Source organism: Carassius carassius, chromosome 30, assembly GCF_963082965.1.
Source record: "Carassius carassius chromosome 30, fCarCar2.1, whole genome shotgun sequence".
NCBI lineage: Eukaryota > Metazoa > Chordata > Actinopteri > Cypriniformes > Cyprinidae > Carassius > Carassius carassius.
The window spans coordinates 28,624,179-28,647,810 of record NC_081784.1 but is presented as its reverse complement, the minus strand read 5'-3'; the positions used below and the strand labels follow the sequence as shown (position 1 = coordinate 28,647,810).

The window sequence follows — 23,632 nt, the reverse complement described above, 5'->3', positions numbered from 1 at the left end:
AACGACCGAAAAAAAAAGTGCCCACCGAGCCTGCCTGGAATGGAGTCTTTTGGCAGTTCTAATGTATTCTAAGTTCTTGTGATCGGTCCAAACAATAAAGGGAACCCCTGAACCCTCCAACCAGTGACGCCATTCCTCTAATGCTAGTTTGACCGCCAACAACTCTCTATTGCCAATGTCATAATTACGTTCGGCAGGAGATAGTCGATGTAAGAAAAACGCGCAAGGATGTACCTTATCGTCAGAAGCAGCACGTTGGGACAACACTGCTCCTACCCCCACCTCTGACGCGTTGACGTCCACCACGAACTGCCGTGTGGGATCAGGGGCCACAAGGATGGGAGCCGAAACGAACCAGTTCTTGAGGTTAGTGAACACAGCCTCAGCAGCATCCGACCACCTGAACGGAGTACTGGGAGAGGTCAAGGCTGTCAGAGGTGAGGCTAGTTGGCTAAAATTACGGATGAAACGTCGATATAAATTGGCGAACCCCAGAAACCGCTGTATGGCCTTACGGGAATCTGGCGATGGCCAATCTATCACAGTCTTAACTTTGTCAGGGTCCATACGTATTCCCTCGGACGAAACGATATACCCTAGGAAGTGGACAGACTGTGCATGGAATACGCATTTCTCCGCCTTGACAAAAAGCCCATTCTCAAGTAACCTCTGGAGCACTCGTCTGACGTGTTGAACGTGTTCCTGGAGAGATGAAGAAAAAATCAGTATGTCATCCAGGTAAACATATATAAACTGATCTACCATATCTCTCAACATGTCATTCACGAGTGCTTGGAAAACCCTGGGCGAGTTGGAGAGCCCGAACGGCATCACCAAGTACTCAAAGTGCCCTCTAGGGGTATTAAAGGCGGTTTTCCATTCATCCCCCTTCCTGATGCGGACCAAATGATAAGCATTGCGTAAATCTAATTTTGTGAATATGGATGCTCCCTGCAACCTCTCGAAAGCTGAAGACATGAGTGGTAAAGGATAGGTATTCTTAATAGTAATGTGGTTCAGCTCTCGGTAGTCAAGTCGCAGAGAACCATCCTTCTTATCCACAAAAAAGAACCCCGCCCCCGCCAGAGAAGAGGAAAAACGGATGAACCCTGAGGCTAAGGAATCAGAAATGTATTTCTCCATGGCCTCCCTCTCAGGAATAGAAAGAGAGTATAACTTGCCCTTAGGCGGAGACTTACCTGACACTAAGTCTATAGCACAGTCGTAGGGACGATGCGGAGGAAGAGGGTTGGACAACCAGGGTGACCTAAAACAATGGGAGCAACAGGGGAGTCCATGAGAAAAAAGGATATGGTTTTTTGATGGTTTCCAGACGTGAACAGTGTGATGGGTTCTGTATGGTGCGTGACGTGAGGCAGTTCCTGGCCGTTGAGTGCGGTGACATGGATGGCGAGAGACACAGGAAGGACAGGAATGTTTAAGTGATGTGCAAGTGATGAATCAATGAAATTACCTTCGGCTCCGGAGTCCAGAAGGGCGTGACACTTGTGATGTAGATTCTTCCACCGCAGTTTCACCGGAAGGAGGGTCGATGTAGGTGAGGACTTCTCAGCGGAGATCCCACCCGATAGTAGCCTCAAGTTTACTACCGGGCTGGCTCTTTTACCGGGCATGAGCAGATGTTATGAGCTGAGCCTCCACAGTATAAACACAGTCCTTGGGACCTCCGCCGTTCCCTCTCCCTCCAGGACAGCCGAGCTCTACCCAATTGCATGGGCTCGTGGTCGTCGACGGGACCGACCGCGTTCTCTCGACTAGAGCGCCCCCTGGCAGGAGAGATAGTAGATCTTGAAGGACTGGGTTGGCGGCTCAAGCGATTAATCCGTGCGTCAACTCGTAAAGCCAGTTCGATGAGTCCGTTGAGAGTGGGGGGCAGCTCGAGGAGGTAGATCTCCAGCTGAACACGGTCGGATAACCCATGCAGGAATCTATCCCTCTGCGCCACCTCGTTCCACTGGCACGCGGCCACCAGGGTGCGGAACTCGATGGAGTAATCGGTGACAGAGGAAGAGCCTTGCCGGAGTTCCGAGAGTCGATGAGCGGCTTCCCTGCCGGTCGCGGCCTGGTCGAAGACGCTCCTCATCTCCTCGGAAAGGGCGTGGAACGAGGCACAACACGGGTGTTGGTTTTCCCACACCGCCGTTCCACATAAGGCAGCCTTGTCATTCAGCAATGTGAGCGTAAACGCTACCTAAGATTCATCCGTAGCGAAGTAGCGGGGCTGTAGGGTGAAATGCATAGAACATTTGGTTAGGAACGCTCTGCAAAACGCTGGCTCACCCGCATAGTTCTCCGGCGCCGGAAGTCGCGGTTCTGGCCGGAAGTGGTCCAGGGGAATCTCCCGGGGGACGGACGGCGCAGGCGGTGCGATGGGCGCAGTGGGAGATGTGAGTTGATGGATCTGCTGGGTGAGCTCGGACACCTGTGCCACCAGCGCTTGGACAGCGTGTCCGGTGTTCGAGATGCTCTCCTGCTGTTGATCCATTCTCTTGACGCTGTGGTGTATGAAGTCTGTGAGGGTATTGGTGCTCGCTGCTTCCATGTTGGTTTGATTGTTATGTGACGGTGGGTATAAAGAAGCAGATGCGAGATTAACAGTTTAATGAGATGGGATGAAGATAAATACACAAATAAACAATGATGCTGAGACGACGACACTCCGGGTGGTGGTGAGGAGGTGAGGTATCCTGATGGTGGCGGAGAGAGGGTGAGTAATCCGAATGATGACAGCATGTAGACAGCAGGAGAGGATGGCACAGGAACTGCGGGGAATAGAGCCGAAGGTAAATGTCTGTGGCTGAGTGAACATGCGAAGAGTGGATGAGGTTCAAAGGTAACACAGACATCCAACGCATACAACACTAAAGCATACGGACAGGGAAACCACATTAAACAAATAACAACGATCTCACAAACACAAGACGTGAGACAAGCCAATATATAGTGGATGAGTAATGAGTGACAGCTGTTGCTGATGACAATTAATGGAGACGCCCACAAGCTAATCAGTGCAGGCGTGAAACACACAGATTTCACCACAAAGTGCAAACACCCCGAGATCACGGTTTAACAACTGTAACATGACCAGGACCACACCCCTAAATGCATTGAAGCAACTGCCATGTGATTGGTTCATTAGAAAATTGCATGGTTGATTAGATAATTGCATTTATGAGAAATTGAACAGGTGTTCCTAATAATCCTTTAGTTGAGTATATATATATGTGTATATATATAAGCGTGTGTGTGTGTGTGTGTGTGTACATACGTGTGTACGTGTACATTCACACACAAACACATGTAGAGAGTATTATATCTTCTAATTCTGTAAAAACAACAAAATCATTTATACATTTTTGTTACTTTATTTTGGTACATTTGTTTACTATAAAAATACTGTGATTTAAGTGTTAATATTTAATATGAGTGAAAACCTCTAACACACTGTTTCACCAATATTGTTATATGAGAAATATGTCTTTTGGGATGTTTTTACAAAGATAACTCTCTTGACAAACTCTCCGTTTCTTCGCACAAACGAAACGATGGCTGTGTTCCAATCGGCATTATTAATGTTTTCAGAGGGCACTTCAAAGGGATAATAATTGCGAGGGCCACACTGCTATATAGTTTCTAACTGAATTTGTAATAATAATAAAGAAGGCGAATTAGGTAATAATAATAATAATAATTCATTACATTTATATAGCGCTTTTCTAGGCAATCAAAGCGCTTACATTGTCAGGGGGTATCTCTTCATTCACCACCAGTGTGCAGCATCCACCTGGATGATGCGACGGCAGCCATAGTGCGCCAGAACGCCCACCACACACCAGCTTACTGGTGGAGAGGAGACAGAGTGATGAAGCCAATCAGTGTATATGGGGATTGTTAGGAGGCCATGATGGTCAAAGGCCAATGGGCGAATTTAGCCAGGATGCCGAGGTCACACCTCTACTCCTTTCGAAAGACTTCCTGGGATTTTTAATGACCACAGAGAGTCAGTACCTCGGTTTAACGTCTCATCCGAAGGACGGTGCTTGTTGACAGTATAGTGTCCCCTTCACTACACTGGGGCGCTAGGACCCACACAGACCACAGGGTGAGCACCCCCTGCTGGCCTCACTAGCACCTCTTCCAGCAGCAACCTAGTTTTCACAGGAGGTCTCCCATCCAGGTACTGACCAGGCTCAGCCCTGCTTAGCTTCAGTGGGAAACCGGTCTTGGGCTCCAGGGTGATATGGCTGCCGGCTCAATAATAAACTTAAATAAACTTAAACCACAACTTTAAGTCTTTTAAATCACTCAAAGTGGATGGTGAAATCTTTTAAAGGAATAGGACATAGGGTCGATAACTTTGAATAGAATACATTCCAGGTGCGGCGCAATCAATGACGTTGACAAAACCAACCAACAATGAATCTTGCTTCAAACCACAGGTTAAGAGCTGTCGTTCCAACGACACAATTTTGCGATGAAGTTTGCGAATGTTCGTTTGAACTACGGTTTAGGGAATTGTTGAACTACGTTGGTAATGATGGAACTTGTGACCATAGTTGGCTAACGATGCTTCTGGGAAACGCACCCCTGATCAGAAGTTATAAGCAGAAAGGTTTTTTTTGTTTTTTTTACAATGTTTTGACCATTATTAGGTTCTGTGCTGAATCTACTCGGTCAGAATTTATGCATTTTTGCATAAACTCAGTAAAATTTGTTAACTTGCTTTACAAAAATGGTTTGTTATATCAGAAAGTTTTGATAACTTTTTGACAGAATACCCTTAAGATTATCAGATCCAAGATTGGTGAAAATGCACCAGTTTTTAGGAAAATTCAAATAGAAATTTACATTTTGGTGTGCATTCAACTCAGCATGAGCCAATGAATCCAAGGGATTCAAGACCTCAACATATTAGAGTTGTTAGCAGAAACATGAGTGCAAATTTGGCCTGTGGGTGATCCTAGAGACTTTGAGATAGAGATGTCAAATTTGCTGTGGCTAATGATGAGACTGTCCTCTATCTGTGGGCCAAATTTCATATCTTTTGCACAAGTGGTTCTATGGGCGGCCATAGACTTCCATGTATGAAGAAAGAAGAATAAGAAGACAGCGGATGGATACAATAAATGCACAAGTACCTTTAATGTGCTTGACCCTAATAATAATAATAATAATAATAATAAGCAATTTTATATGTACCAAAGTAAAATGAAAACATGCACAGATGACTGTGTGTATTTGTGTATTTTTGTAGCCTAGGTGTGCAACTTCTTTCTATTTTAATTTTCAGTATTTTTTTGTTAAGAACCCTGTTTTGCTTTTGTTTTGATTTTAAATGTACCAAAGTAACAGTGCATACCAGTGTATAAAAAGTTACTGGTTACTTCCATGAACAAGCCTGAATGTTTTTTAAGTCTTCATATTTAGTAAGACCTGCATTTCCTGTGACGGCACATGCTTAAAGCCACTTCCTCAGTTTAGTCTGACCTGAAATATCAGGCTATTATGATGGTTGATCATTTAAATAAAACATCTGTCTAAGGCCTATATATACTGTATTTTAATACTATGACTCTTAAATAGATTAGCCTCAGATTATACATTACCAATCATACAATCTATTAACACAATTAGAAGTATAACTGTAATATAACTGTATTTACCGTGTTGAAATATGAAAGCTTATTTTTTCTAGTCTAAGCTGGTTTACTGATTTTAGCTGGTCTCTCACTCTGTTCAGGCTGGTTTTAGGGGTTATTGAAGTAGTTTCCTTGTAAGCTTGACACTTGTATACTGCATGTTTTATTATTTATATATATATATATAGTCATGGCCAAAAATATCGGCACCCTTGGTAAATATGATCAAAGAAGGTTATGAAAATTCATCTGCATTGTTAATCCTTTTGATCTTTTATTTTAAAAATTCACAAAAATGTATCCTTTCATTGGATAATAAGAATTTAAAATGGGGGAAAATGTCATTATTAAATACATGTTTTTTTATCTGTTGATATTTGAAAGAATCCATGATGCCATGTATCTAAACAAGATGTCCAGGACCTCCAGCAGACATATAGGCCCACAACATAAAAAATACAGCTGTATATTTCATTGTACACATGGGGTACTTTTTATCTCTGTGTTCACCAAACCCATCTTGAGTGTTTGCTGCTAAAAAGCTCATTTTTTAGTTTCATCTCACCACAGAAGCCAGTCCCATTTGAAGTTCCAGTCATGGCTGATAACCGAATATGCTTTAGTTTGTTTTTGGATGAGCTAGGAGAATTTTCCTTGAAACCCTCCCAAACAACATGTGATGATGTAGGTACTGTTTTGACCTTGTGTTATTTTCCAGCTATGATCCTTGGAGAGTCTTTAGCCACTCAAACTGACCTCTTCACCATGCATTAGGACGATATAGACACCCGTCCTCTTCCAGGCAGTTTCGTAACATTTTATGTCGATTGTTTATTGCCCTGATGGCGGAAATGGGAATATTCACTGCTCTAGCACTTTTCTTAAAGCCGCTTCACCAATTTGTTAAGCTCGATTATCTTTTGCTGCACATCAGATATATATTCGTTGGTTTTTCTCATTGTGATGGATGATTAAGGGAATTTGGGCTTTGTTGTCCCTCCTCTTTATATTTCTGTGAAACAGGAAGCCATGGTTGGATAATTTCATGTTTATAATCATGCAGGAGTGCTCAAAATTGTAAACATGAATGGGAATATACTTCATAGATAATTTACTCATAAGAATTTCTAGAATTTTCTAATTTCATAATGATATTTCCCCCCATTTTAAATTATTATTATCCAATGAAAGGATCATTTTTTGAGAATAGAAAAAAAAGATCAAAAGGATTAACAATGCAGATGAATTTTCACAGCCTTCTTTGATCATATTTACCAAGGGTGCCGATAATTTTGGCCATGACTGTATGTATACATGTTTGTTTTCGACACCCATTTTAAACATTTATTTTTAGATTATAAGATTAATTCATGTGTGTCCAAAATTAAGTGATTGTGTTTAAGCAATAATCAAAATTTAGTCTAAGATTTTCTAAAAAAGAGGATGTCTGTTTTAAAAATGCCTCAACTTTTCAGCAGCCATTGAGAAATATTGGAAGGATTTGAGTTTGTATAATAGACTTAATAGATTTTTTTTAATAGACTAACTTTTTTTTCTACAGTTCCTTCTCCAACAAACATCAGTGTTGTTTGTCACAACTTTGTGAATGTCCTCTACTGGAACTACAGTAACCCAACCGAACAGCTGAAATTCAGTGTAAAGATTGGAGGTTATTTAAGGTCTGTGTGTCTAAGCAGCTGATACTATACTATTTCATTTCTTATTCATTATCACATTGCTTAATCTTTCTATCCCATTCATCTCTAGTGGTTCCCAAACCGTTGACACCCCTCAGACGTACCTTGATATCAGCAGCTACAGCAGTGATGTGGGTGACAACTACTTAGTGTTGGTGACGGCACATGATGGGCAAGAGAAATCAGAAAGCGTCTCCATTAAATTCACCTACAGCCAAGATTTTATTGAAGGGAAAAACCCTAAATGTAAGTTCTCCAAGTATAACCTAATCATATGGAACCAGTATTACTGTTTATTACAGTGTTTGCAAGGCCCTATGATGATGAAACACTATCAGTGTTTCTCAGACATTTTAAAAGTCGTTTTCTAAGTATTGTTTAGTATAGTTTCAGCCCAAACCATTGGTGTAGTTGATAAATCTAGTGTTGACTTGCTTTAAAGCAGTGTTCAGCTGTCAGTGTTGATGTTACTGATTTTTGCTTAATATGTCCTTTCTCTACTGCATCTATTTAACAACACAACTGCCTTATAATGAGAAAAGCACTGCATCATGTGTTCGTGCTTATACAGCAGCATTTCATTTACCGAATTAGAGCCTAAAAGAAAATGCACTTCCTTAATGACTTAACTCTCGTTCTGCTGCCTTGCAAGCTCTGCTGCCATTTCCTTCCAGAAATGCAAATATTTTTATATATTGTTGTAGTGTTGATTTTAATTTGCTTTAGTCTTCTACAAGATTCTTTTTTCTTGTTATTTTATTTTATATTGGCTTTTTCTTTTTCCAGGCTCTTTGGACTTCCCAGCTGTAAATACGTCTGTCCACAAAGACATGATTGAAGTGTCCATTCAGCACCCTTTCTTTCTTCATAAGCAAGACATTCTGAAGGAACGGTTTACCTACACAGTTACACATGATGAGGTTAGAAAAGCAGTCACACAGACTCGCTCATGTCCTTTCAAATAATGTTAGTCATGTTAGGATGTTGAATTGTTAAAATCACTCTCCTTCCACAGCAAATATTTTCACACTCATGTTTTGTGAAGAAGGACAAGCTGTGCACTATGAAAATCCACCTGAATGAAAGCACAGCTGGACAGTGTGTGGAGCTGAAGTTTAAAGGGAAGATTGCTGGTATCCCTTTGAATACCTACAGAAATGTTTGTGTCCCTCAGCAGATACCTGAGACCGGTAAAAACATTATCAGTTTAATTTTGTTAATTTTTCTCGATTTCTTGTCATGCAGTTAAGTGCTGGCAGTGTGTGAGAAAAGAGTTAGTTTGAGAGCTGTTTGAAATCACCACCATTCCTTCACTGACTTTTCCACATACACTCATCCATGAGACCTTATGAGAGCATTATGGGCCCACTTTTTATTGTGGTGCATTTTTGGTATTAAATGAGCACATGTGGTCACCTTCACTACAGTTTAAGACACCATAGGTTAAAGGGCAATTTTGGTGTCAAGACATGACATATGGATGTCATGTCTTAAAATATTCTTAATTTGGCTGTTATTTAATATGATAACATTTTAATAGAAATATTGTAAGTTACTAATTATAATGCTTACATTTCCTCAGTTATTCAAATAGCAGCTACGGAAAACTAGCAAAAAACATTTACATTATCATCACTGACTTCAGCCTTGCATGAGTTTATACACTTTAAAAAACACTCCCATTATAATCAGTGAAGCTATCTACACTGTATGATGAATAAGTCTCTTATACTTGTGCCACATTCTAGGCAACCCGTAATCCATGTTTTTCAGATCTGACGTCACATAGCCTGCGAAACAACAATGGCAGCCGCTACGGATAATATTGCCTATGAATGCAGTGTTTATGCAAGTGATACATGGTATAAATAGACTTTTGGACAATATAACGTTGCAAAAAAAATTAATAATCTAGCTACAATTCCTTGCGCTCATGCAGTTTGGCGTGACTTGCCTGGAATGCTACAAAGTCGTGAGTCGTGGTTTGAAGTCGTGACTTACGGCTCAAAAACCTGCCTTGAACGCAGCATTACAATGCACATACATTTGCAATTTGTTGTTTATGATGAGAGAATTTGCGAGTGAGCAGAAATCAGTCAGCAAAATTATCACAAATAGCTACTGATGTTTTAAAATTGTTTTCTATTGGTATATTGCTATTGGTCTCCTCGTTTACAATTGGAGTACTGATGTGAACAGCAGTTCCATCAATGGCTCCAACAATTCCAGGAAAGCCCACAATCCCTTATAAAAGTGGCTTGTTTTTGCAGCATGGCTTGACAGTCAGTCAAAGAACTGCCATATAGTAGTGGCCAAAAGTGATGTCCGATGGTCCTCACCCCTTCTGAGACTTTTTTTTCTTTTCCAAAAGCCTAGAAACAAAATCTATTTTTTGGACAAACCTTATCTAGATTCCAAGACTCTCCCATTGATCTAGATTTATATTTATATAGATCAGTTAACTCATCATAACATAATGACGTAATCTAACAGCATTGACCTCCACACACACTTCAGTGAAGACCCTCATCACTAGTGCTTTGCTGCATTTTCCAGCCAAAAATATAAAATAAATAAATAATCACTACTTTAATTTCTGCAGTTAGAGCATTGATTTGTAGAGTGGAAGAAGTTATTACATTTCTTACTTGGCCATATACAAAAAGAATTGACTATCTTGACAATCAAATTTTTAACGTTTGATCATGTCCATATCATCATACAACTCCATTACATCGTATCTTCATTGAAAATTGTGTTGAAAAGTGTCTCCTCTTTGCTGCCATCTTGTTACTCCTAACTAGGTTGGAGACCTCTCCACCTCTTTTAAATGATTTAAGAGCTGAGACCTAGTCTTAACTTTATGAATCACTCTTATTTTTAGTATAAGAAGTAAGTCTTAAGTGTTTTGACACACACTTAAGACAAAACATTTACTCTGTGTGGCTTTATACGAATGGCCCCAGGTTTTTCCAACCCTGCTCCTGAAGAGTTACCTTCCTTTAGACTTAAGTTCCAACTCTGCTTCGACACACCTGTTTGTAATTAGTAGTTTTGCACACCTTTATTAGCTTAGTGATGGGAGAAACAAACCATTGCAAAGCTTCAAATCCATTGAACCATTTACTTTTCAAAATTATTCACTGTTTTAAAGCACCACACGTAAAAACAGTGTAAATGCAACAAAAACACATTTCAAACCATGCAACAACAAAAGCTTTTACAAACTCAGTTAAAATGCTTTCTTGAAAGTATAATATAATATATTAAATGGAAAATAAATAAAATACCATAAAAAATGTCTGTATGTGTCTTTAAAATAATTCTTATTAATTTGCAAGGGCTTGTTTTGTTTGTTTTATGGAGAACTTGTTTAAACTGGCCAGTAAGAGACTATTAACTACAGGTGCATCTCAATAAATTAGAATGATAATTTTGCATTTAACAAAAACCCACCAATTCTCAACAAATTATAATTCTTCATAGCACCAAAAAAAAAAAAATTTTTAGTGAATTTTTACCCTTCTGGAAAGTATGTTAATTTACTGTACATATACTCAGTACTAGGTAGGGGCTCCTTTTGCTTTAATTACTGGCTTCAGTTCGGAGTGGCATGGAGGTAATCAGCACAGGTTTATTTGACAGTGGCCTTCAGCTCATCTGCATTTTTTGGTCTCTTGTTTCTCATTTTCCTCTTGACTATACCCTACAGATTCTCTCTGGGGTTTAGTTCTTGAGAGTTTGCTGCCTACATACATTTTCAATGGAGGGACAGAAAGCTCTCGTACTAAATCTAAAATATCTTAAACTGTGTTCCGAAGATGAACGGAGGTCTTACGGGTTTGGAACGACATGAGGGTGAGTCATTAATGACATAATTTTCATTTTTGGGTGAACGAACCCTTTAACATGCTCGATTAAAGAACTCTGTGAACAGCCAGCTTCGTTGGCAATGAATGTTGATGCTCAGATGCTCGTGAAGTGACTCTCAGTGCAGTTCTGTTCATGTGTTCACATCCTCATTTAGTGAGACAACAGACGCTGAAATCACCGCGAGCGTCACGCGCGCTTCCATGTGACAACACGCTTCTGCACCATTCATTAACACAGACACGCAGAACATGCAGGATTCATATTTAAATAGACTTTCCGTCGCAATTTGATGTGAGTGCAATGTCCTACTTTTGATTAATTCATTCAGCACTTGACAATTTCCGTGACATTCCACGTTAAACTGTAAATTACGTTTTAATGACTGGATTCAGCGATTCCATGTGCATTTCACGTAAAGAGACACGTAAGAGACACCGGAGACCAGCAGAAAACGAGGTGGTGTGGCTGTGCAACTGAAGCTGGCCTGGGCATTGGGTTCTGCTACTTCTCTGTTGTCGGCCTTGGTCCTGCTGTACTTGGTCTGCCGCATCTGGATTCCCTGGTGCTCAGTGGAACTCGGTTGTTCGCAGATATGTTCAACCAGTCCTGATTCAGATGGATTCGTGACTGTTTTTAAAAATACATTTCACCACCAATCATCTCCTACGGCCATCTTTAATAGTTTTGAGGTTCAAAAAATTCACCTTAACTGTCTCCATCCAGTTTTATTTTTGTTAATTTACCCCCCCCCCACCCCTTTTTTTTTTACTGTCTTCCTTGAATGTTAGAAAAATGGGTAAATGGTCCTACACACTGTCATGATCATACGCTTGATGTAATATTGACATATGTTCTGTCTGTGGCTGACATTGACATCTGTGTCAATCCACTTTCTGATCACACTTTTCCACTTTTTAATGATGTCCGATCACTACGACAGCAATGTCGATGGTTTGAACGTAGATGGAAGAAAGACAGGCTTCACATATCATTTAAATTGTTGAATGTTTCCTTATGTAATTTTCAAAGGGCTGTCAGGACAGTTAAGCACAAATTCTTATCTGATAGGAATTATTTCTCCAATAAAATCAATACTACTCAAGCGCAAATGTTTACCTCGATACAACCTGTTTCCAGTCTCTTTTTCCAACTCACATTGGAGCGAATTTACGCCGATTCCTCTTCAGACATGGGGCGCTAGTGAGCACCGTATGGAGTAGTCGTGTTTTTCCAGGGCTCCTCTCCACGTTCGAAATAATTTGGTCATATACTTAATATTTCACCTAATTTTCCGGTTTCGCCTCATAAATATTTTCATTTAAGTGCCTCGGGATGACAAAACCAAAATCTGAAAGAGGGAAGTGGCAAGAGAAAGCCTCAAGTGAGGCTGATGATGATGGCCAGCCATGTGCGGAGCTAGCTGCTGCAGCTCCGGAATTAGCCAACGAGTCTGCTCTGGAGTCTGAATGAAGCATCCTCGCAGCGATACGAAGTATGAGCAAGACGATGAATGACTGTTTCAACGACTTGGTGGCATCTTTGGCATCCACCCAGGCGACACTGGCGAGTCTTGGAAACCGAATACAGGAGGTGGAAAATGCTAGATCGGAGTATGACCGCCGCCTCTCGCTTGTTGAGCAGCAATGTACGAAAATGCAGTCGGATAACGAAATGCTTCGTTTGAAAGTAACTGATCTGGAGGCTCACTCCCGGCGGCAGAATATTAAAATCGTCGGCTTGCCTGAGAAAATCGAGAACGGACATCCAACGGAGTTTTTGGCCAAGTTCATCCCTGAGCTGCTAGGCGCTGACAACTTTCCCAAACTGCTGGAAGTGGACCGGGCTCATCGGCTGGGAAGACTGCTCTCTGAGGACGATGCGCGCCCACGTGTAATGATAGCACGGATTCATCATTTCCAGCTGAAGGAGAAAATACTACAATTGGCCCGCCAGCAGTTTCCTCTGCGCTACAACGGCAAAGCGGTTCACTTTTTTCCTGATAATCCAGGGAAGGTGATGAAGCAACGACAGGCATTTGATCCCGTCCGCAAACGACTCCGAGATGCAGGTGTGAGGAGCGGTTTCATCTACCCGGCACGGCTGCGGGTCTCCAGTGACACCATGGACAGAGTTTTTTTGTCCCCGCAGGATGCTGAGACTTTTGCAGAGACTCTGTCTTGACTTTCGGTATGTGACTTTTATGCTTTTTGTACATCAACCGGGACATTTATATGACAGCTTGTAAGGTATGTGTGTATGTGCGTTAACATATATATTTTTCGCTGTTGATTTTCACAAACACTTGTCCTCATTAGTGGAGAGGACGCGGTGTTCCTGTGTTAACTTAGTGGCCGGTTAGTTGTTCCTGTATTGTCCAGCAGTCTTAAGAGAGTATGTTGGGTTTGCAGTCTCAATTTGTTTGGGAAAGTGGGAGGGGGGTGATGTTCTTGCTCGTTTTCATGTGTTCCTCTTTTCTTTCTCATTATTTTATTATGGCATTTTATTTGTACGCTGCTACTATGCAGAATCTCTATACATCCTGATACACTTTCGCCAGGTGGTGGCATCACTTTTACTAGTTGGAATGTGCACGGGCTGGGTCACGTTTTCAAGCTAGCTAAAGTGTTTTTCTCATTTAAAATCTCTGCTGATGTAGACAGTTACAAATGATCTGCTCTTATCATCATATCGTGGATGTATCTCTCTATTAGTTTTATTGGATCTTAGTGCTGCGTTTGACACAATTGACCACAACATTCTTTTGCATAGACTTGAACACTTTGTTGGCATCAGTGGAAGTGCATTAGCATGGTTTAAATCGTACTTATATGACCGCCATCAGTTCGTAGCAGTGAATGAAGATGTATCCTATCGATCACAAGTGCAGTATGGAGTACCTCAAGGCTCAGTACTAGGGCCGCTACTCTTCACGCTTTATATGTTACCCTTGGGAGATATCATCAGGAAACATGGTGTTAGTTTTCACTGTTATGCTGATGATACTCAGCTCTATATTTCTTCGCAGCCCGGTGAAACACACCAATTTGAAAAACTAATGGATTGCATAGTCAATATAAAAAACTGGATGACGAGTAATTTCTTACTGCTAAATTCTGAAAAAACAGAGGTGTTAATTATAGGACCTAAAAACTCTGCTTGTAATAACCTAGAACACTGTCTAAGACTTGATGGTTGCTCTGTCAATTCTTCGTCATCAGTTAGGAACCTAGGTGTGCTATTTGATCGCAATCTTTCCTTAGAAAGCCACGTTTCTAGCATTTGTAAAACTGCATTTTTCCATCTCAAAAATATATCTAAATTACGGCCTATGCTCTCAATGTCAAATGCAGAAATGTTAATCCATGCATTTATGACCTCAAGGTTAGATTATTGTAATGCTTTATTGGGTGGTTGTTCTGCACGCTTAGTAAACAAACTACAGCTAGTCCAAAATGCAGCAGCAAGAGTTCTTACTAGAACCAGGAAGTATGACCATATTAGCCCGGTCCTGTCAACACTGCACTGGCTCCCTATCAAGCATCGCATAGATTTAAAAATATTGCTTATTACTTATAAAGCCCTGAATGGTTTAGCACCTCAGTATTTGAATGAGCTCCTTTTACATTATAATCCTCTACGTCCGCTACGTTCTCAAAACTCAGGCAATTTGATAATACCTAGAATATCAAAATCAACTGCAGGCGGCAGATCCTTTTCCTATTTGGCGCCCAAACTCTGGAATAACCTACCTAACATTGTTCGGGAGGCAGACACACTCTTGCAGTTTAAATCTAGATTAAAGACCCATCTCTTTAACCTGGCATACACATAACATACTAATATGCTTTTATTATCCAAATCCATTAAAGGATTTTTAGGCTGCATTAATTAGGTAAACAGGAACCGGAAACACTTCCCATAACACCCTATGTACTTGCTACATCATTAGAAGAATGGCATCTACGCTAATATTTGTCTGTTTCTCTCTTGTTCCGAGGTCAACGTGGCCACCAGATCCAGTCTGTGTCCAGATCAGAGGGTCACTGCAGTCACCCGGATCCAGTACGTATCCAGACCAGATGCTGGATCAGCACCTAGAAAGGACCTCTACATCCCTGAAAGACAGTGGAGACCAGGACAACTAGAGCCCCAGATACAGATCCCCTGTAAAGACCTTGTCTCAGAGGAGCACCAGGACAAGACCACAGGAAACAGATGATTCTTCTGCACAATCTGACTTTGCTGCAGCCTGGAATTGAACTACTGGTTTCGTCTGGTCAGAGGAGAACTGGCCCCCCAACTGAGCCTGGTTTCTCCCAAGGTTTTTTTCTCCATTCTGTCACCGATGGAGTTTCGGTTCCTTGCCGCTGTCGCCTCTGGCTTGCTTAGTTGGGGACACTTCATCTACAGCGATATCGTTGACTTGATTGCAAATAAATGCACAGACACTATTTAACTGAACAGAGATGACATAACTGAATCCAATGATGAACTGCCTTTAACTATCATTTTGCAATTTTGACACTGTTTTCCTAATGAATGTTGTTCAGTTGCTTTGACGCAATGTATTTTGTTTAAAGCGCTATATAAATAAAGGTGACTTTGACTTTGACTCCTGAACATCTGGTCGACTGTACTGCCTGGAGTATGAAAAATCTGAAAAGGAAGTGGCAGAGTGCTGAATGGTGGAGACATAGCGTAGGGCAGTGGTTTTCAACCTGTGGGCTGCAGCCCCCTAGTAGGTCGCGGTGGTATTGCAGGTGGGCCACCAATTACTATTAAAAGAAATAATAATATTGTTAATATATTTAAAAATGTCTAAGACATAACATAACATCATTTCTTATATATAATTAAATAACAAAAAATAAATATTAAACTGTTGCTATGCTTCCACTATTTGGGCTCGCTGATTGGTTTAAGAATAAACCACCAATTTATCTTAGATATTTTTGCTGCATATGCTAAAGAACAACAAATTCAAACATGCATAAATGGCTGTCAATGTGTTCCCTCCTGACTATTGCTCCACTGACTGTCTACCTGCTGCCGAGCTCTGCCTGGATCTGGTTTTTGCTGAGCGGTGCTAGCCCGAGTTATTTTCTATTAATTTCCAGTCCATTCTAGGGCTGTGTGGTTAATCGGAATCGTCATAAACTCACGATTTGAGCGTGCACGCTGCCTAAATCGCTTTATAGCATGATTTTCCGCAGCCCTAACCTCCCGCAGTATGCTATCCGAATCTATCCAATCAGAATGCAACTCGCCTAAAGCGAGAACAGAACAGACTGGGCATATGCCTAACTCCAGGTTCACACACTGTCTGTGATGCGCCTTTTTTCCGAGCCCATGTTATTGGATCAGAGCGTTCACACTGCACGTGGTAAAAGGCTAGAAATAAAAACATTCATAAATAAATAATATTATTAATATCTAGCACATGAGCATAGAGAGAGTTGTGAGTGCACAGGATGCAGTTTAAGTGAGGGGAGACACGTTTTAAGTGTGCATTCTCTCTGCGCGAGAGCAGCGTGTATCTGAGCAAGCACGTCTGGTTTTGTGACAGAGCAAAGAAAATCTGCGTGGGAACAGAGAGATTCGCGCTCATGCATTATTTAAATGTGCTTTCACGTTACATTAATGCGCTCTCACTGGTGACCGCATACACATACTGTATACGCACTGCGAACGGAGTACATGTGAACCTGTATATTTAACAAATATATTTCAACACCTGAGGGACTGCTACAATTAATAATCTCTATGAACAATGCATGGCAAAAAAAGAAAAGAAAGGTCCCTGGACATGAGATTTATTTATTTATATATTTTTTGCCTTTACTATAGTGATTATTTTGACTTATGTCTGTTCTAGAGACGTTGCAACATTTTGATAAAGCTCTAATTAGTATTCTTTTGGAAACATGTTTCAAATTAATCCTGAATGCATTTATGACTGTAAAGCATATCTGTGTGTGCCACAATTGCAAAATTGATGAAAGAAATCACAATAGGTTTTTTATTTTGTCCATATCGCACAGCCCTAGTTCATTCAATAAATACAGTTAACAATCTATCTTTTGAGTACTAAGTTATTTAACCCAACAATAGCAGCGTCAGTAAATTGTTTTGCAGTGGCCACGCAAGCATATGTGTTTGATTGTGTGGGCCGCGAGTTGAAAAAGGTTGGGAACCACTGGCTTAGGGGTTTGAAGCTTGAATCTTTCTGCCGAGCTCCTCGTACATCTTTAACATCTGCTGATAATCAGTGTTTGCTGTATATGTGTGGGTACAATTAGAATTTGTGTTTGTATCAGGTGTTATGCAATCAGAATAACCCTCAGCTTGCCCTGCACCTGTGCCATGTGCCTTATCTTTTTGTACTGCTATGTGCTGGGATTGAGTAATTTGTGAAACGTTATCTCTCAGACCAAGTAACACAGCCATACCCTCATCTTCCCTTCTCATCAGGCTCTTACAGCATAAAAATCCATGAACAAAATCAAAACATTCCTCTTCATCCCCTAGTTCTAGTCGTGAACTCCACTCCTCCAGCAGTGGCGCTGATCCCGGACGAGCCCACAAGAACTTTAGTGGGTACAGGGCTTCTGCATCAGCTAACAGGTAAGTGTTCCCAGCAGTCTGTCAAATGGTGGAATAAAGACAGGACAAAAACGTGCATGTGTTCAGCTCTCGTCTTGCTGGGTTATGACCAGCAGCCCGGCAGACGCATCACAACACACTGCACTCTCAAGCGCCCTCTGTTGGTCTTGCGGAACCAACATTCCCTTAATACATTTACACATGCAGAATCAATATTAGCTTCATCAATTGTGACGAACCAACAATTGGGGCATCACAATTACATACCTTTCTATCAAAGATATCTAACATTATACTGTAAGTTCTTGTCATATCTTATTAACATCTTTAAGCTATAGAGAATAAACTGTGATAGTGTGAAAAATGTTGAACGTTTGGTTTTGAGCATCTATGTAATAAATAATGTCAACCAGCTAACATTATACATACTATTTTGGTTTCTATACCCAATATTGTACTACTCAAAATAGTACTGAAAAAAAGTGGTATTGGTGCATTCCTAGTTTGTGGCTTACCCTCCTTGTGAAGGGTGTCAATGATTTTCTTCCAGACAAATGTCAGATCAGCATGATTCTGTCTTCCCCATGATTGTGTAGCCTAGTGAACCAAACTGAGAGACCATTTTGAAGGCTCAGGAAATCTTTGCAGGTGTAACAAATTAGCTCAAAGTGAGATGTAGATAATTAATCATAACGGGTTATTATTAAATACATTCATCTTCAGGAATTACTTGTAGCATTATAGCATCAATAGTACAATAAAATGATTTGTTTATCCGCAGGGCGGACAGTGTTAATCGTTTATTGACTAAGTTAAATTATTTCTATAGTCATGAAAATTTATTTTACTACTAATACATTGCTCCCAGAGCATGTAACGAAACCGGAACGTTAAAGTGACCTTGTCCTATGAGCAGCGAACACAGACAACCAAGTGTGAATACATATGGATGTTTATTAAACTACACTACAGGGGAACATGAAACATCTGACTAAACACAAACATACACACATTAAACATAGATGCCAATGCAAGGAAGGCATGGAGAGAGAGAGAGAGCGAGAAAGAGTGAGAGCTCACGTCAAAATCTGTTAAGAAACATCAAAGAATCTCATCACTTTAATTACAAGGGGTCAAAGCCTAGAAGCGCATCTTAATAGTTAACAAGAAGATACTTGTATTGGTTCTGTAAAGTGTCTAGTCTGTAAAAGTGTCCCGGTGCATATATAATGCGTAGATTCCTGTTAGGAGTGAAGCCTTCGTCATTTCATTCATGGGTTGACTGCTTCGAAGTGAATCAACAAAGTTGCTGAAAACTTCCAGAAGATTGTACTCCCCCTCCACTGAAGGGGAGTCGGGAGGTGTCCAAGGTGATGGGTGTCTCCAGGGTATCACAAGTTAAGAGAATAAGCCTTTTTGGGTGTGAAAGAGGTTTTAACTGATTTCCTGGTAACACCCCTTTTGGTTGGATTAACTAATAACAAGGCATATAACTAGTCATTCAGTACAGCAACTATGGCTGCAGCAATGCAGACTATCGTAGCTAGCGAGAGTGATCTGCGGCTTTGCTTATGCGGGAACAAGATCTCATGCAAAGACACACACCAGGTCTGATCTGCATGTCTGGGGCTGAAACATGCTCAAATGGTGGTCGATAGTCACGCATCCAGTAAGCACTGCGCATGTGTGGGGTGAACAACTGGATGTATGCAAACTGTATGTATGCAAACGCGCTGCGGAGAAACTCAACATTCCATGGCCGACCATAGTAACTGAGACTGCAATGTCGCGTTATGAGGGGAAGAGGCTGCCGAGAGCTAAACGGGCAGCGGAACAACTCCTTACAATCTTTCCAGAGCTTCTGGAAGAAGTTTCTGTCACCTGGAAGGACAACCCTTTTACTAGTAAAATGCCCGTGCAAGGGGGGTCTGCACTTGACGTGGAGGGTATGGAGAAGGAGGGCCTTCTTCGCATGCCCCCCAGGGAGCCTTTAGTCACAGCACATCTGCATCCAAAGCATATGGCGGCTGCGAATCCAACATTGACATCAAGAGTGGGCCGCCTCCAGTCAAGCATGAAGGAGCGCGCTTACAAAGCAGTCGCTCTCTCAGTCCGGGCCATGAACGCCATCTCTCTGCTAACGACATACCAGGCGGAGCTACAAGATGAGTTGTCTGTCGCCCCAAGTCAGACACAGTGGGAAGAAAACTGTTATCACAGATCTCTCATGATATGTAAAAATTGATAGCCTGAATGCACTGTAAGTTGCTTTGGATAAAAGCATCTGCTAAATGCATGAATTTAATTTTAATTTAATCTCTCGCTCTTTCTTCAGAGATGTGCCATTCAAGCAGCGGGCACAGACATGGCCACAATGGTCATTCAGGAGAGAGGACGCTGGCTTAATTTGGCAAATCTCTCCCACAGAGAAAAGGAAACTATTTTAGATGCACCGGTCATCGCAGAAGGCATTTTTGGTTCAGCGCTGACAAGGATGCAGAAGAGATGCTAGTAGAAGAAAAGTGATGACGAGGCCTTGCAGCTTTGCATGCCAAGAAAGACGCAGTCTGCGCCCCCGCCACCTCCTCAGCAGAATTTTGCGCAGGCTACAGCTCACTCACCTCCAGTTTTCGCATTTCAGGGTCAAGTCAAGTCACCTTTATTTATATAGCGCTTTAAACAAAATAAATTGTGTCAAAGCAACTGAACAACATTCATTAGGAAAACAGAGTGTCAATTATGCAAGATGATAGCTAAAGGCAGTTCATCATTGAATTCAGTGATGTCATCTCTGTTCAGTTAAATAGTGTCTGTGTATTTATTTGCAATCAAGTCAACAATATCGCTGTAGATGAAGTGACCCCAACTAAGCAAGCCATAGTCGACAGCGGCAAGGAACCGAAACTCCATCGGTGACAGAATGGAGAAAAAAACCTTGGGAGAAACCAGGCTTGGTTGGGGGGTCAGTTCTCCTCTGACCAGACGAAACCAGTAGTTCAATTCCAGGCTGCAGCAAAGTCAGATTGTGCAGAAGAATCATCTGTTTCCTGTGGTCTTGTCCTGGTGGTCCTCTGAGACAAGGTCTTTACAGGGCATCTGTGTTTGGGACTCTAGTTGTCCTGGTCTCCGCTGTCTTTCAGGGCAGTAGAGGTCCTTTTTAGGTGCTGATCCACCATCTGGCCGCCAGCAGTTGATTTTGATATTCTAGGTATTATCAAATTGCCTGAGTTTTGAGAACTTAGCGGACATAGAGGATTATAATGTAAAAGGAGCTTATTCAAATACTGAGGTGCTAAACCATTCAGGGCTTAAAATCTATACGATGTTTGATAGGGAGCCAGTGCAGTGTTGACAGGACCAGGCTAATATGGTCATACTTCCTGGTTCTAGTAGGAACTCTTGCTGCTGCATTTTGGACTAGCTGTAGTTTACTAGTTTACTAAGCGTGCAGAACAACCACCCAATAAAGCATTACAATAATCTAGCCTTGAGGTCATAAATGCATGGATTAACATTTCTGCATTTGACATTGAGATCATAGGCCGTAATTGCAGTTTTACAAATGCTAGAAACGTGGCTTTCTAATGAAAGATTGCGATCAAATAGCGTACCTAGGTTCCTAACTGATGACAAAGAATTGACAGAGCAACCATCAAGTCTAGGTTATTACAAGCAGAGTTTTTAGGTCCTATAATTAACACCTCTGTTTTTTCAGAATTTAGCAGTAAGAAATTACTCGTCATCCAGTTTTTTATATCGACTATGCAATCCATTAGTTTTTCAAATTGGTGTGTTTCACCGGGCTGCGAAGAAATATAGAGCTGAGTATCATCAGCATAACAGTGAAAGCTAACACCATGTTTCCTGATGATATCTCCCAAGGGTAACATATAAAGCGTGAAGAGTAGCGGCCCTAGTACTGAGCCTTGAGGTACTCCATACTGCACTGCACATTCACTGCTACGAAACTAATGGCGGTCATATAAGTACGATTTAAACCATGCTAATGCACTTCCATTAATGCCTACAAAGTGTTCAAGTCTACGCAAAAAAATGTTGTGGTCAATTGTGTCAAATGCAGCACTAAGATCCAATAAAACTAATAGAGAGATACACCCACGATCAGATGATAAGAGCAGATCATTTGTAACTCAAAGGAGAGCAGTCTCAGTACTATGATACGGTCTAAATCCTGACTGGAAATCCTCACATATACAATTTTTTTCTCTAAGAAGGAATATAATTGTAAGGATACCACCTTTTCTAGTATCTTGGACAGAAAATGGAGATTCGAGATTGATCTATAATTAACTAGTTCTTTGGGGTCAAGTTGTGGTTTTTTGATGAGAGGCTTAATAACAGCCAGTTTGAAGGTTTTGGGGACATATCCTAATGACAATGAGGAATTAATAATAGTCAGAAGAGGATCTATGACTTCTGGAAGCACCTCTTTTAGGAGCTTCGATGGTATAGGGTCTAACATACATGTTGTTGGTTTAGATGATCTAACAAGTTTAAACAATTCTTCCTCTCTTACAGTAGAGAATGAGTGGAACTGTTCCTCAGGGGGTCTATAGTGCACTGTCTGACAACACTACAGTTGTGGCATACATAAACAGACAGGGAAGTCTCAGATCACTCCCTTTACACATATTGGCACGCAAACTGATTTTGTGGAGCAATGCCAGTCTCTTATCCCTGAGAGCCACACACGTACAAGGCATCATGAACCGGGGTGCAGATCTGCTGTCCAGGGGAGATCCCCTTTATGGAGAGTGGAATCTGAACACAGAAGTGATTGGTCAAATTTGGAGTATATTCGGCAGAGCTACAGTGGATCTGTACACGCCACAGGACAATGCTCAATGCCCTCTGTTCTTCTCTCTGAAGGATCAGAGCGTGCCTCTGGGAATAAACGCACTGGCGCATGAGTGGCCTCACGTTCTCCTGTACGCATTCCCATCGATTGCGTTGATATCTCCAGCCATTCACAGGGTGAGAGAGGAGGGTCTGAGAATGATATTTGTAGCGGTGGCCAGGAAAATTTGGGCTGGCTGGCGGAGATCATACATATGATGTACACAGAGCCATGGTCCCTGAGATGTTTCATCCTCATCCAGAGTGCCTTGAACCGTGGGCCTGGCCAGTGAGTGGTTAAATATAAATGCTTCTGGTTTGCCAGAGATTGATCAGCTGTTTGTGTCTTGGATGAAGCCGCGTATGGGGAAGATGATTACTAAACAGCTTTTATACCACTGGATAGTGGAGGCAATTTCTCTTGCATATTCCAGTAAGGGTCTTACGCCTCCATCTAGAATGTCAACGACATGGGTCCTCTTTAAAGGGGTTACGTTACAATATATTTGTGAAGCAGGGAGTTGCTCCACACATTTACGAGGTTCTATAAACTGGATGTTACAGCTCAAACTTTTGCACATGCCGTTTTGAGCGTTGGATCTTAAGTGTTAACCAGCCCAGTAATAATTTCTTTGGTTGGCAGGAGACTTCAAGACAGGCTATCTGTCAATACGGGAGTTAGGATATCCCATAGTGAGACACCGAAATGTATGCTTGAAAGAGAACAATAGGTTACTTGCGTAACCCCGGTTCTCTGATACCATTAAGTGAGGTGTCTCACCAGATCACCCTCCTTGCTGTGTGAAGGGAGGAAAAGGTGTGCTTGTTTTGAATGTCGTAATGACGTTGCGTCACTCCTTTTATAGCGAGAGGAGGGAGCCACTCCCTGACGCAACGTCATGTCTGCCAGCCAATTGGGGCTGGTGTAATGGAATTGGGCTC

The 23,632-nt window shown here is 41.4% G+C and overlaps 1 protein-coding gene across 1 annotated transcript in view; it reads left to right on the top strand.

The window, feature by feature from the left end:
• The window catches only part of LOC132111005 (interferon gamma receptor 1-like), a 124,593-nt gene that overhangs the window by 11,948 nt on the left and 89,013 nt on the right, over positions 1–23,632 (top strand). Inside the window, exons 2-3 of the mRNA XM_059518166.1 lie at positions 7,222–7,339; positions 7,428–7,603. Coding sequence (XP_059374149.1) covers positions 7,222–7,339; positions 7,428–7,603 — 294 coding nt within the window. The remainder of the gene's footprint in view (positions 1–7,221; positions 7,340–7,427; positions 7,604–23,632) is intronic.